This window comes from Anomaloglossus baeobatrachus, chromosome 5 (genome assembly GCF_048569485.1).
Source record: "Anomaloglossus baeobatrachus isolate aAnoBae1 chromosome 5, aAnoBae1.hap1, whole genome shotgun sequence".
In the NCBI taxonomy this organism is placed as follows: Eukaryota; Metazoa; Chordata; class Amphibia; order Anura; family Aromobatidae; genus Anomaloglossus; species Anomaloglossus baeobatrachus.
In genome coordinates this window covers 169,925,279-169,941,304 of record NC_134357.1, presented here as the reverse complement: position 1 = coordinate 169,941,304, position 16,026 = coordinate 169,925,279, and the positions used below count along the sequence as shown (strand labels likewise).

General features: G+C 42.6%; 1 protein-coding gene across 1 annotated transcript in view; it reads left to right on the top strand.

Annotated features, from left to right (window-relative positions):
* The window catches only part of CDHR1 (cadherin related family member 1), a 366,668-nt gene that overhangs the window by 92,343 nt on the left and 258,299 nt on the right, over positions 1–16,026 (top strand). Inside the window, 2 exon segments of the mRNA XM_075347300.1 lie at positions 508–597; positions 4,590–4,676. Of these exon segments, the coding sequence (XP_075203415.1) occupies positions 508–597; positions 4,590–4,676 (177 nt within the window).

Here is a 16,026-nt window from a genome sequence, read left to right as displayed (position 1 = left end):
TCATATACTCAGTTTCTAGCGTCTTCACTTTTTACTGACGTAGATTCGGTTCCGTGGCGCCTTCTTGTGGCAGTAACTTTTGACTGGATGGAAGTCAGAATTTACGTCGTAAGCTCCCATATCTGCATATCTATGAGAGCCGGAGCCGGAACTAGGCCTGAATTAGACTCTCGCACAATTGTATTGAAGAGTGACCTCTGGCGCGCTCTGTGAAACACTGTAGGGCGCTGACAGGTCGAAAACTGCTGGAGACCGGTGAAGCTGCGGTGATAGAGGGTGAAGCTGCTGGAATGTGAGTATCAGTCAGGGTTCGAAAGACTTGCATTTAATGCACCACTCCAGTGGTGCATTAAGGACTCTATAGTGTTGTAATATATGGCCTATATGGAAAGACTTTTTGTGTGTATGGTAATGTTATTTTTACTTTGCTCTCTATAAATTCTAGCGACAAAAGCTACAAATAAAATCTGAAAACACTGAAATTATGTTATACTTTATTCATTCTAGGTATCTGAGAGAGTCCGAGTTCTGGTGACTGATGCCAATGATGAAAGTCCGGAGTTTCTCAACACACCTTTTTTCGTGAATGTCCCTGAGGTAAATTTTATCTGGCCCATTTTGGAGAGTTTGTGGGGTTTTTTCAGTTTTTTTTTGTCTTGTTCCTATACGCACAAAGAAACATATGTATAATAAAATATATGTAATTGAGATATTTTTCTGAGAGAAAAACTTCATTTTCTGGAACAATTTCAAGGGCACCAACACTTTCGGCCATGAGTGTAGGTCTTGCAGGTTCACCTTTATTCTCCTCCAAATAGAAAAATCCAGCTGGACTTTTTCTATTTGGATCTTGCTTGAGGCGTGGCAGCACCTTGTCCGGGCTCCAGAGGATAGCTGAGATTGGTCCACACAGTGAGCTGAACCTGTTTATTTTTTATTCTCCTCCGTCGTGAAGCATAGTCTGCTTTTTAGTATTGCCAGCTCATAGACTGCTCACTGCTCAGCTCTCCTGTCCATAAAACAGCTGCTGATGGACAAGCATGTGACAAAACCAGTCCATCAATCTAATCCAATTAAAAAAACTTCACATGGGGAAAGCTGCTTTTATATTGGATGAGTCTGATGGACAGGTCTGGTTACATCTTCCTCTATCAGCAGCCATATTGAGAACAGATGGGCTGTTCAGAACATGAGACTTGAAAACATGTAATACAATTTAGCAAGTGTCACAAACTCAAGTTTCCAACACCTTTGTTAAAATGTAGATAAAATAGATGATGCCTTTAGAGAAACATGGTAGGAAATTGACTATCATGCACTGAAATCGGCCTTCAGAAGTGGTTCAAGTTGGCTAAAGAAAGCTATGAGAACCTATAGAAAGTGAATCACCAATCAAGCAGGGATATATACTGTATATATATAATTTTATTAAATATATGATATTCCTAAAAAAATCTATTATAACATATGTGGAGCGATACAGAACGAAATGTTTATGAAAAAGCATCAGATAAGAGGACAATGTGCATGGATATTATAAGGTCTAAATATAATATTTATTGTACATTGACAATATGATATCTCAATATAATAGCAGTAATGTCAATGCTAATCTACTATATGCATAGTGAAACTGAAGACATGTGTCACCTTGGCTTTTTTCAAAGAGTCATTTTTGTGAAAGTATAATCACATGTAAACCACATTCAGCCAATAGTGATAGAGGTAGAGAATGCCATATTGTTAATAGATGGTGAAAAAATGAAGTGGCCAATAGGTGAACAGTCGTTTATCTGTATTTGCCCAGTGTTTTGGTATATATCTCAGAATGTGTGTCCGAAGTGACGAGCGTTATCCACAGTGAAACGCAAACTATGAAAAGCTGACATTATGTGTTCCAAGGTGGAACATGTTGTCTGGAATTGAGCGCTCTATAACATCTATAACATACTGTACATGCTAATATATTGGGTGTGTGGTCATTTCCAGGTGACATACGGTCCACCTCGGAATATATGTCAGATTCTTATAGTTTGTGTTTGTTCCCCTGTGTAAATGGTTATCAGATACGATCTATAAAATACACGTCAATTTATTGGGCAAATACAGCTGACATGACGGTTCACCTCTTGGCCTCTTAATCTTTTCACCATCTATTAACAATACAATATGTTGTTCTCAGCCTTGGTCATTATTGGTTGTATTTGTTTTAAATAGTGATTGTACCCCACAAACATATTAATTAAGAAAGCCAAGATGAAACATACATTAGAGTCCTGGGGTGTCTACTCCTTGGTCAGCTTTACTATGCATATGGTAGATTAGCAGTGACATTAGTGATATTGTACTGAGATGTTGATTGGTGATTTTAACACTAAATACTATGAATTAGTGTGAGCTTATTTTTTCTTCATCTTACCTTGTGACTTTCTATTGTAATTTACCTATTTTATAGTGAATCTATCTGCATGTTTTTGCTACCTCATCTGATGGCAACATAATGTACACAAAGAGATTCTGAATCCAACGATGTATTACTTAGATTACTGGTTGCAGCCATTCTGACATAATTAGAGCTTTTAGATTTAGCAAAACTAAGAAACCTGTCCTTGCCCACACCAGGCTCTCAATTGAAATTGTACATTGACAGCGAGGTGCCAATCAGAGGAGGTGGTGTGCCAGACTGCCCTGGCAATGTAGTCCAGCAATGATAATCACTAGGTGATGAAGCCTTTGGCTTAAACAACATCACACAGCCTGATAGAGGTGTAGTTGATTTTTGTTTTTTAATCTCTATAGCATGCTGTCCTCAGATTAAATATCAAAAACATAAAGACAGATTCCCTCTAAATTCTCATGCAATATCATGCTCTCAATGTGCAACCATTATTTTATATAGACCTTATATTAGCCATGCACATTGTCCCCTTATGTGATGCTTTTTTCATGAACTTTTTGTTCTATATTGCTCTTCATTTATTTTAATTATTTCTTTTTTGGAATATCATCTTTCTAACACAATTATATTTATATTCATCCTTGAGTGGTTATTCAATTTTTGTAGGTTTTTTCGTTTGGAATGCCCATTAAAACTGTATAATAGTGATTTTGAAGTGTTTTTGTAGGTTTAAATAATAAAGAGATCTATACTGTCTTCTGGGGTCAGGAAAAGGGAAGAAAAAGTTATATACCTGACCTATTATGTATAGCTGAGGGTTTTTTCTGTCTCCTTAGGGTTTTTTCTGTCTCCTTGGAGTGGAATGGTAGAAGAGGTTTTATCCCCTTTCTCTTTTTGTACTTTGTACTGATAATTAAAATTTTGGAATAATACATTAAAAACATAACAGTAGTAGCTTACAGATTCATAGTTAGGAATATTTCACACCTTACCTGCCACACATGTCGAGTGTGTGTGCATGAAGCAGGCTCAGGAGCTGAGCTTTTCTATACCCTGCAAATGCCAATGATGTTAAATAGCCTGTAACACCAACAATCAGAGCGCAGCAATTAAAAATGTAGATATGAAAACATATACATATTCAGCATCTCTACATGAAAAAAGTCAAATCTATGTAATTTAATACATTTAACCTATGCTGTAAAAACTATAAGCAAGAATATATCCAAATACCAAAATTTCAATTTTTCCAGCCAATTCACCTTTTCAACAAAATGCAAAGTGATGAAAACATGGTATGTACTCTAAAATGGTATCAATAAAAACAGCATTTCACCACATCAAAAACAAACATGGCTCAATTGACAGAAAAATATAAAAAAGTTCAGTCTCAGAAAATGGCAACATAAGCCAATTAATTTTTGAGAAATTTCACAGCTAAACTTAAAAAAAAAAGTATACAAGTTGGTGTCATTGTAATTGAGCTAGCCTACAGAATCATGTTGCCAGGTAAATTTTACCTCAAAGGGACTATCACAAAACCCCAAAACCTATGGAAGAATTGTGTTTTTTCACAGTTTTTTCTAAGGATAGGCCATCAATGCCTGATTGGTGGGGGATGTGACAACTGGCACTATGGCCTATCAGCTGAACTTCTCAGTTTTAGGGCTGCACAGCTCCGTTGATGGAATAGTGGCCATGTAATAATGAACAGGTACTGCACATCTGCCTCCTATTGTCAAATAAGAGGTGGATATGTAGTACCCAACTGTGTCTATACAATTGAAGGAGATGTGCTGTGCAGCAGCTCCACAACTGAATAGTTCATGCTGGGGACAGCACCAGGGCAATTGATAGGCAGAAGTGCTGGATGTAACACTCCCACCAATCAGACATAGATGAACTTTCCTTAAAAAGTCATCAACATTAAAGTCCCGATCAACCCCTTCAATGGATATTTTAAAAAGTTATGAATCTTGGAAGGACAGGAAAAAACAAAAACACAAGAAGAAAAAAAATGACTTTGGCAGGAAGTGGTTAATAGCAATTTGCACCATCATTATCATTATAATTCCATGGTATTCAAGAAGAGATGATGGGGAGCTGAAAAGTGTCTGAAATCAAAGGGAGAAATCGGAGCATTGAAATAGTATTGATCCCGCATTGAGTTAATTTATATTGTGTTTTCTAGGATACTCCTTCTGGCAGCAGCATTTTCCAGGTAGAGGCAGTAGACAGAGACACAGGATCTGGTGGAAGTATCACATATTTAGTACAGGTACATTACTTTATTTTTATAAAATATATTTCCTTTATGATATTCTGAGTGCATGCTTTTTTTTGCTTAGTCATTGTTGTAAAATACATAATTTATCTTTAAAAACAAGAAAACTGAAAAATATCTTTAGACTAGTTCTGGATGATTTCATTATTTACTGCAAAAATATTTTGTAAGTTGATGTTTTTGGACACTGTTTAATTTCTTTCTTATAATAATATTCAATGGGGAAAATATTATTTTACTTATCACCTGCAATACTCAAACCCAAAACTCCTTCACTAATAATTTTATATACAAAAAGATGGTTAAGATTTCACAGTGTGTGAATTGTATATACAGTATATCACAAATGTGAGTACTCCTCTCACATTTTTGTAAATATTTTATTATACATTGTAATGGGACAACACGGAAGATATGACAATTTGATACAATGTAAAGTAGTCAGTGTACAGCATAGATAACAATGTAAATTTGGTGTGCCCTCTAAATAACTCAACACACAGCCATTAATGTGTGATACCCCTGGACTATCAGGTCGTCACAGGGTACTGCACAAGCTGCCCTTCCGTGAAGTATTATACCTCCCTCTTGGTTCTGGGTCCCTACTTAAGTGGTTGCCTCCAACAGCAAATCAAATTCTAGAGACCCCCTGCACCACACCCACCTGACACACCAGTGGACAACTTGAGTGGAATACAGTCGCCCATCTGGGGAGTCAGGGAGGGGAGGTGAGGAGTGTGGAGACTGTGAGTGTAGAAGGAGTTAGAAATAGCCCTCGAGCTGAGAGGAGCTCAGAGGAAGTCGGGAGTGGTGACTCCTGAAGTAACTGCCTAGGTTACAGACGGTGGTCTGGGCCTAGAGGAGTCAGATCCCTGGTCGCAGGGGATTGTGGCGAGGTGCTTGGACCTGTCAAGGAGGACGTCCAGCAGCCTAGCCCTATCACCGGTCTGGGACCCAAGGCACGACGGGGTACATGGACCCTACGTCAGGGAGTGGCTTCAGGCAACCCAACAATTCACCTGAGGAGAACGGAGTCTTTACGATCCGTTCCCACCAGCTCCAGAATCGGGGCATTAGCGCAACGAGTGGGATAGGACTTTCCAACCAAAATGGTCCAGAAAATTCCAAGCGTGAGCCCTGAGAGCAAGCGCCCATACTTAGCCATAGTAGGGAGCGGGGCCCGGCTAATTCCATGCTACCGGGCCATCAAGTTGAAGTCAAAACTAAGTGCCAGGAGGCAGGTCACGGATCACCAGGCAGCACCATTGGGGGCGGGACCCGGACAAGCTCCCCTCAGTGGCAGTGATATCCAGAGACTTGGTTTACCCGATTGTCAGTTTCTGCCTATAAACTGAGTGAGTACGAGAGTGACCCCTGCATCCCCATGGCATTCCCCCACACCGAGTCCCAGGGCACCCCCTACCCGTGGAGGGTTACAACACCTTGCTGCCCCGCTCCATTATCCCCGGGTACATCCAACCGCAGCAGTGGTATTCCCAATTACCACCACGGGTGGTGTCACGAACTATAACTCCCCTGTAAATACCCCCTTTACATTCTAGTGGCCGCACGACCCCCGAGTCCAGAGACCCTCGAGCCACAGCGAACCTGCATCTGAGCAGCTCGGCTGCTTCCACGGGGGCAGTACAAATGTCCAAACCGCTGGCAACAATAGTGAGTACACACCTAAGTGAAAATCGCCAAATTGTGCCCAAAGTGTCAATATTTTGTGTGGCCACCATTATTTTCAAGCACTGCCTTAATTCTGTTGGACATGGAATTCACTAGAGCTTTGCAGGTTGCCACTGGAATCCTCTTCCATTCTCTATGATGACATCATGGAGCTGGTGGATGTTAGAGACCTTGTGCATCTCCACCATCCATTTGAGGAGGCTCAACAGATGCTCAATAGAAGAAATGCATGGCCAGTCCAGCACCTTTGCCTCAATTTCTTTAGCAAAGTATGTGTTGTTTTGGAGGTGTGCCTGGGGTTATTATCATGTTGTAATACTACCCTGCAACCTAGTTTCCTAGTTTTCATGGCATTCATGGTTCTCACAATGAACTGTAGGTCCCAGTAGTCAGCAGCATTCATGCAGCCCCAAACCATGATACTGCCACCACCATGCCTGACTGTAGTTAAGACACACTTGTTTTTATACTCATCACTTGGCTGCTGCCACACACACTTAACACCATCTGAACTAAACAAGTTTATCTTGGTCTCAACAGGCCACAGGACATGGTTCCAGTAATTCATGTCCTTAAGGTGGTGTCACACACAGCGACAACGACAACGACGTCGCTGATACGTCACCATTTTCTGTGATGTAGCAGCGACGTCCCGTCGCTGTCGCTGTGTGTGACATCCAGCAACGAGCTGGCCCCTGCTGTGAGGTCGCCGGTCGTTGTTGAATGTCCAGCTTCAGTTTTTGGTCGTCGCTCTCCCGCTGTGATGCACACATCACTGTGTGTGACAGCGAGAGAGCGACGAAATGAAGCGAGCAGGGAGCAGGAGCCGGCATCTGCCAGCTGCGGTAAGCTGTAACCAGGGTAAAGATCGGGTAACCAAGGGAAGACCTTTCCCTGGGTACCCGATATTTACCTTCGTTACCAGCGTCCTCTGCTCTCGCTGCCAGTGCCGGCTCTGTGCTCTCTGCACATGTAGCTGCAGTACACATCGGGTAATTAACCCGATGTGTACTGTAGCTAGGAGTGCAGGGAGACAGCGCTAAGCAGTGTGCGCGGCTCCCTGCTCTCTGCACATGTAGCACAGCGACGCGTGTCGTTATGATCGCTGCTTTGTTTGACAGCTAAGCAGCGATCATAACAGCGACTTACAAGGTCGCTGTTGCGTCACAGAAAATGGTGACGTAACAGCGACGTCGTTGTCGCTGTCACTATGTGTGAACCCAGCTTTAGTCTGCTTATCTTCAGCAAACTTCATTCTGGGAAGCCATGCAGATCAATTTAACTCAGTGTATATGTTCTGAGCACTGACAAGCTGACCTTCCACCACTTTAACCTCTGCAGCAATGCTGGCAGCACTCAAACATCTATTTTGAAAAGACAACCTCTGGATATGACGCTGAGCAAATGCACTCAACTTTTTTGTTTTACTATGGCGTGGCCTGTTCTGAGAGGAACCTGTCTTGTTACACTGCTATATGGTCTTGGCCACAATGCTGCAGCTCAATTTCAGGGTGTTGGAAATCTTCTTATAGCCTAGGCCATCATTATGTAGAGGAACAATTTTTTTCTTCGAGCCTCAGAGAATTCTTTGCTATGAGGTGCCATGTTGAACTTCCAGTGACCAGTATGAGAGAGTGTATGAGCAGTATCACCAAATTTAACACATCTCCCCATTCACACCTGAAACCTTATAACATTAATATGCCACATCACAGCAGGCAGCTAAAATGGCTAATTGGGCACAATTTGGCCATTTTCACTTAGGGATGTACTCACTTTTCTTGCCAGCTGTTTTGAAAATAATGGTGTTGAGTTATTTAGAAGAAACACAAATTTAAATTATTATGGAAGATGGAAACTAACTACTTGACATTGTGTCAAAGAGTTATATCTTCTGCATTGTTATATGAAAAGCTATAATAAAATACTTACAAAAATGTGAGGGGTGTATTCACTTTTGTGATATGCTTTGTATATACAATATATAAATATATATATATATATATATATATATATATATACTAGTAGGTGGCCCGATTCTACGCATCGGGTATTCTAGAATTTACGTATTGTGTATTAATGTATGATTTTTGTTATATATATATATAGATGTTGTAGTCTGTAGTTAGCAAGTGTTTGTGTCGGGCGCTGTACATGTTTTGGGTGTTGTCTGGGTGTGGCGGGGGGTGAGAGTGGTGTTGTTTGTGTGTTGCGTTGTTTGTAGAGCGCTGTGTGTCTGTATCATTGTGTATGTGTGTTGCGCGGTTTGTGTGGGTGTGTGTGTTTTGGGGGAGGTATGTTTTGTGCAATGTGTGTGTTGTGCGGTACAGTTAGGTCCAGAAATATTTGGACAGTGACACAATTTTCGCGAGTTGGGCTCTGCATGCCATCACATTGGATTTGAAATGAAACCTCTACAACAGAATTCAAGTGCAGATTGTAACGTTTAATTTGAAGGTTTGAACACAAATATCTGATAGAAATTGTAGGAATTGTACACATTTCTTTACAAACACTCCACATTTTAGGAGGTCAAAAGTAATTGGACAAATAAACCAAACCCAAACAAAATATTTTTATTTTCAATATTTTGTTGCGAATCCTTTGGAGGCAATCACTGCCTTAAGTCTGGAACCCATGGACATCACCAAACGCTGGGTTTCCTCCTTCTTAATGCTTTGCCAGGCCTTTACAGCCGCAGCCTTCAGGTCTTGCTTGTTTGTGGGTCTTTCCGTCTTAAGTCTGGATTTGAGCAAGTGAAATGCATGCTCAATTGGGTTAAGATCTGGTGATTGACTTGGCCATTGCAGAATGTTCCACTTTTTTGCACTCATGAACTCCTAGGTAGCTTTGGCTGTATGCTTGGGGTCATTGTCCATCTGTACTATGAAGCGCCGTCCAATCAACTTTGCGGCATTTGGCTGAATCTGGGCTGAAAGTATATCCCGGTACACTTCAGAATTCATCCGGCTACTCTTGTCTGCTGTTATGTCATCAATAAACACAAGTGACCCAGTGCCATTGAAAGCCATGCATGCCCATGCCATCACGTTGCCTTCACCATGTTTTACAGAGGATGTGGTGTACCTTGGATCATGTGCCGTTCCCTTTCTTCTCCAAACTTTTTTCTTCCCATCATTCTGGTACAGGTTGATCTTTGTCTGATCTGTCCATAGAATACTTTTCCAGAACTGAGCTGGCTTCATGAGGTGTTTTTCAGCAAATTTAACTCTGGCCTGTCTATTTTTGGAATTGATGAATGGTTTGCATCTAGATGTGAACCCTTTGTATTTACTTTCATGGAGTCTTCTCTTTACTGTTGACTTAGAGACAGATACACCTACTTCACTGAGAGTGTTCTGGACTTCAGTTGATGTTGTGAACGGGTTCTTCTTCACCAAAGAAAGTATGCGGCGATCATCCACCACTGTTGTCATCCGTGGACGCCCAGGCCTTTTTGAGTTCCCAAGCTCACCAGTCAATTCCTTTTTTCTCAGAATGTACCCGACTGTTGATTTTGCTACTCCAAGCATGTCTGCTATCTCTCTGATGGATTTTTTCTTTTTTTTCAGCCTCAGGATGTTCTGCTTCACGTCAATTGAGAGTTCCTTAGACCGCATGTTGTCTGGTCACAGCAACAGCTTCCAAATGTAAAACCACACACCTGTAATCAACCCCAGACCTTTTAACTACTTCATTGATTACAGGTTAACGAGGGAGACGCCTTCAGAGTTAATTGCAGCCCTTAGAGTCCCTTGTCCAATTACTTTTGGTCCCTTTAATAAGAGGAGGCTATGCATTACAGAGCTATGATTCCTAAACCCTTTCTCCGATTTGGATGTGAAAACTCTCATATTGCAGCTGGGAGTGTGCACTTTCAGCCCATATTATATATATAATTGTATTTCTGAACATGTTTTTGTAAACAGTAGAGTTGAGCGCGGTTCGTGGTTCTCCAGTTCTAGGCTCGAGTGATTTTGGGGCATGTTCTAGATCGAACTAGAACTCGAGCTTTTTGCAAAAGCTCGATAGTTCTAGAAACGTTCGAGAACGGTTCTAGCAGCCAAAAAACAGCTAAATCATAGCTTGGTTTCTGCTGTAATAGTGTAAGTCACTCTGTGAATCAAACTATTATCACATTTCAGTGTATAGTGTGCGTGAACAGCGCCTTCAGATCACTGCTGTTTCTATAATGGCGATCGCCATTTTTTTTTTTTTTTTTCTTGTCTTCCTTCCCTAAGCGCGCGCGTCTTGTGGGGCGGGCCAGCATGTCAGCCAATCACAGACACACACACAGCTAAGTGGACTTTGAGCCAGAGAAGCAACGGCATGTGTGATAGGATCTGCATGTCACATGTCCCTGCATTATAAAACCGGACATTTTCTTCACGGACGCCATTATCTGCCTTCTGCGTCTTGGGTGTCAGACATCACTGTCGCAGCTCCGTCATCCTGAGTCCTATAGCCGATACAGCTGTATGCGCTGCATACACAGCGTTAGACAGCATAGGGAGAGCACTTTATAGCAGTCCTTTTAAGGGCTCAAACCGGCAGGGTCAGAGTTAAGGTGACAGGACCTGAAAACAGCGCCAGCGTCTGTGCAGCCAAGGTCAGGGATTTCCTCCCTGCATTTCACCATTAGGAGGGAATAGAAAGGCAGGCTTCCATTCCTCTACCCAGAGCACCACAATCCTGCCACTGTACCCTCTTGTCCTCTGCACACTCCAACTCATAACTAAGCCATTATACTAGCAAACACTCAGTGTACCTAGTGGCATCCTATCTGTGGCTATTGGACTTTGCTATAGTCCCACTAGTGCAAAGACATTTGCAGAGCACGTCTGCCTGCATTGCACACTACAACTAATTATAACTAAGCCATTATACTAGCAAACACTCAGTGTACCTAGTGGCATCCTATACGTGGCTATTGGACTTTGCTATAGTCCCACTAGTGCCAAGACATTTGCAGAGCGCCTCTGCCTGCGTTGCACACTCCAACTAATTATAACTAAGCCATTATACTAGCAAACACTTAGTGTACCTAGTGGCATCCTATACGTGGCTATTGGACTTTGCTTTAGTCCCACTAGTGCCAAGACATTTGCAGAACGCATCTGCCTGCGTTGCACACTCCAACTAATTATAACTAAGCCATTATACTAGCAAACACTTAGTGTACCTAGTGGCATCCTATACGTGGCTATTGGACTTTGCTATAGTCCCACTAGTGCCAAGACATTTGCAGAGCGCATCTGCCTGCGTTGCACACTCCAACTAATTATAACTAAGCCATTATACTAGCACACACTCAGTGTACCTAGTGGCATCCTATACGTGGCTATTGGACTTTGCTTTAGTCCCACTAGTGCCAAGACATTTGCAGAACGCATCTGCCTGCGTTGCACACTCCAACTAATTATAACTAAGCCATTATACTAGCACACACTCAGTGTACCTAGTGGCATCCTATACGTGGCTATTGGACTTTGCTATAGTCCCACTAGTGCCAAGACATTTGCAGAGCGCATCTGCCTGCGTTGCACACTCCAACTAATTATAACTAAGCCATTATACTAGCACACACTCAGTGTACCTAGTGGCATCCTATACGTGGCTATTGGACTTTGCTATAGTCCCACTAGTGCCAAGACATTTGCAGAACGCATCTGCCTGCGTTGCACACTCCAACTAATTATAACTAAGCCATTATACTAGCACACACTCAGTGTACCTAGTGGCATCCTATACGTGGCTATTGGACTTTGCTTTAGTCCCACTAGTGCCAAGACATTTGCAGAACGCATCTGCCTGCGTTGCACACTCCAACTAATTATAACTAAGCCATTATACTAGCACACACTCAGTGTACCTAGTGGCATCCTATACGTGGCTATTGGACTTTGCTATAGTCCCACTAGTGCCAAGACATTTGCAGAGCGCATCTGCCTGCGTTGCACACTCCAACTAATTATAACTAAGCCATTATACTAGCACACACTCAGTGTACCTAGTGGCATCCTATACGTGGCTATTGGACTTTGCTATAGTCCCACTAGTGCCAAGACATTTGCAGAGCGCATCTGCCTGCGTTGCACACTCCAACTAATTATAACTAAGCCATTATACTAGCAAACACTTAGTGTACCTAGTGGCATCCTATACGTGGCTATTGGACTTTGCTTTAGTCCCACTAGTGCCAAGACATTTGCAGAACGCATCTGCCTGCGTTGCACACTCCAACTAATTATAACTAAGCCATTATACTAGCACACACTCAGTGTACCTAGTGGCATCCTATACGTGGCTATTGGACTTTGCTATAGTCCCACTAGTGCCAAGACATTTGCAGAACGCATCTGCCTGCGTTGCACACTCCAACTAATTATAACTAAGCCATTATACTAGCACACACTCAGTGTACCTAGTGGCATCCTATACGTGGCTATTGGACTTTGCTATAGTCCCACTAGTGCCAAGACATTTGCAGAGCACATCTGCCTGCGTTGCACACTCCAACTAATTATAACTAAGCCATTATACTAGCACACACTCAGTGTACCTAGTGGCATCCTATACGTGGCTATTGGACTTTGCTATAGTCCCACTAGTGCCAAGACATTTGCAGAGCGCATCTGCCTGCGTTGCACACTCCAACTAATTATAACTAAGCCATTATACTAGCAAACACTTAGTGTACCTAGTGGCATCCTATACGTGGCTATTGGACTTTGCTATAGTCCCACTAGTGCCAAGACATTTGCAGAGCGCATCTGCCTGCGTTGCACACTCCAACTAATTATAACTAAGCCATTATACTAGCACACACTCAGTGTACCTAGTGGCATCCTATACGTGGCTATTGGACTTTGCTTTAGTCCCACTAGTGCCAAGACATTTGCAGAACGCATCTGCCTGCGTTGCACACTCCAACTAATTATAACTAAGCCATTATACTAGCACACACTCAGTGTACCTAGTGGCATCCTATACGTGGCTATTGGACTTTGCTATAGTCCCACTAGTGCCAAGACATTTGCAGAGCGCATCTGCCTGCGTTGCACACTCCAACTAATTATAACTAAGCCATTATACTAGCACACACTCAGTGTACCTAGTGGCATCCTATACGTGGCTATTGGACTTTGCTATAGTCCCACTAGTGCCAAGACATTTGCAGAACGCATCTGCCTGCGTTGCACACTCCAACTAATTATAACTAAGCCATTATACTAGCACACACTCAGTGTACCTAGTGGCATCCTATACGTGGCTATTGGACTTTGCTTTAGTCCCACTAGTGCCAAGACATTTGCAGAACGCATCTGCCTGCGTTGCACACTCCAACTAATTATAACTAAGCCATTATACTAGCACACACTCAGTGTACCTAGTGGCATCCTATACGTGGCTATTGGACTTTGCTATAGTCCCACTAGTGCCAAGACATTTGCAGAGCGCATCTGCCTGCGTTGCAGACTCCAACTAATTATAACTAAGCCATTATACTAGCAAACACTCAGTGTACCTAGTGGCATCCTATACGTGGCTATTGGACTTTGCTTTAGTCCCACTAGTGCCAAGACATTTGCAGAACGCATCTGCCTGCGTTGCACACTCCAACTAATTATAACTAAGCCATTATACTAGCACACACTCAGTGTACCTAGTGGCATCCTATACGTGGCTATTGGACTTTGCTATAGTCCCACTAGTGCCAAGACATTTGCAGAGCGCATCTGCCTGCGTTGCACACTCCAACTAATTATAACTAAGCCATTATACTAGCACACACTCAGTGTACCTAGTGGCATCCTATACGTGGCTATTGGACTTTGCTATAGTCCCACTAGTGCCAAGACATTTGCAGAGCGCATCTGCCTGCGTTGCACACTCCAACTAATTATAACTAAGCCATTATACTAGCAAACACTTAGTGTACCTAGTGGCATCCTATACGTGGCTATTGGACTTTGCTTTAGTCCCACTAGTGCCAAGACATTTGCAGAACGCATCTGCCTGCGTTGCACACTCCAACTAATTATAACTAAGCCATTATACTAGCACACACTCAGTGTACCTAGTGGCATCCTATACGTGGCTATTGGACTTTGCTATAGTCCCACTAGTGCCAAAACATTTGCAGAGCGCATCTGCCTGCGTTGCACACTCCAACTAATTATAACTAAGCCATTATACTAGCACACACTCAGTGTACCTAGTGGCATCCTATACGTGGCTATTGGACTTTGCTTTAGTCCCACTAGTGCCAAGACATTTGCAGAACGCATCTGCCTGCGTTGCACACTCCAACTAATTATAACTAAGCCATTATACTAGCACACACTCAGTGTACCTAGTGGCATCCTATACGTGGCTATTGGACTTTGCTATAGTCCCACTAGTGCCAAGACATTTGCAGAGCGCATCTGCCTGCGTTGCACACTCCAACTAATTATAACTAAGCCATTATACTAGCACACACTCAGTGTACCTAGTGGCATCCTATACGTGGCTATTGGACTTTGCTATAGTCCCACTAGTGCCAAGATATTTGCAGAACGCATCTGCCTGCGTTGCACACTCCAACTAATTATAACTAAGCCATTATACTAGCACACACTCAGTGTACCTAGTGGCATCCTATACGTGGCTATTGCACTTTGCTATAGTCCCACTAGTGCCAAGACATTTGCAGAGCGCATCTGCCTGCGTTGCACACTCCAACTAATTATAACTAAGCCATTATACTAGCAAACACTCAGTGTACCTAGTGGCATCCTATACGTGGCTATTGGACTTTGCTTTAGTCCCACTAGTGCCAAGACATTTGCAGCACGTCTGCCTGCGTTGCACACTCCAACTAATTATAACTAAGTTACATTGTCAGGGATATTTATTCTTTATTATTCTGCTGTTAATAAAGCTAGCCCAACACTGCAATCTTCACCACCTCTCAATTTTTACTACCACATTTTCAGTCCACAATCTTGTCGCAATCAACATGAGTGGCAAAATGACAGATGCTGGTGGAAAGGGGAAGAGGCGTGGTGGAAAAGGCAAAAAAGGTTTTGTCAGTGGGGAAGGTGGCAAAGCTCCATTATCATCTGCTGCAGATAGACCATCTACTAGCAAAAGTAAGATGTCTACTACTTATTGTGGACAATCCGATGTGCTCCCTTTTTTACGGACACGAACAAGAGGAACAAAGGTAGATGATGGACAAAAAAGGAAAATGCTTGAATGGATCTCAAGTGGTCCAACAAGTGCCCTCTCAGCCACTTCAAGTACCGCATCCAAAAAACACCAGTCCTCTGAGTTGTCATCCCAATCACACTTGATTTCTCCCAGCTCTGAAGTCTCCATCAGCCCTGCACAGTATGGTGGAACTGAGATGGCTGAGTCTGCAGAGCTGTTCAGTCACACTATAGCCTGGGAATCAGAGGTCTGCTCCCAAGCTACAGTGAGTACAGAACAGGAAATGGTCTGCAGTGATGCCCAGAACCTTTGTGACTCTGATTCAGGCCGTGAGGACCAAGTTTCTGAGCATAATGTTGACCCTTTGTCACAAAGTGTAACACCTGTGGTTATAGACAATGAGGAACATACTGATGAAGATGAGACGCAGATACCCGATTGGGATGACAACTTA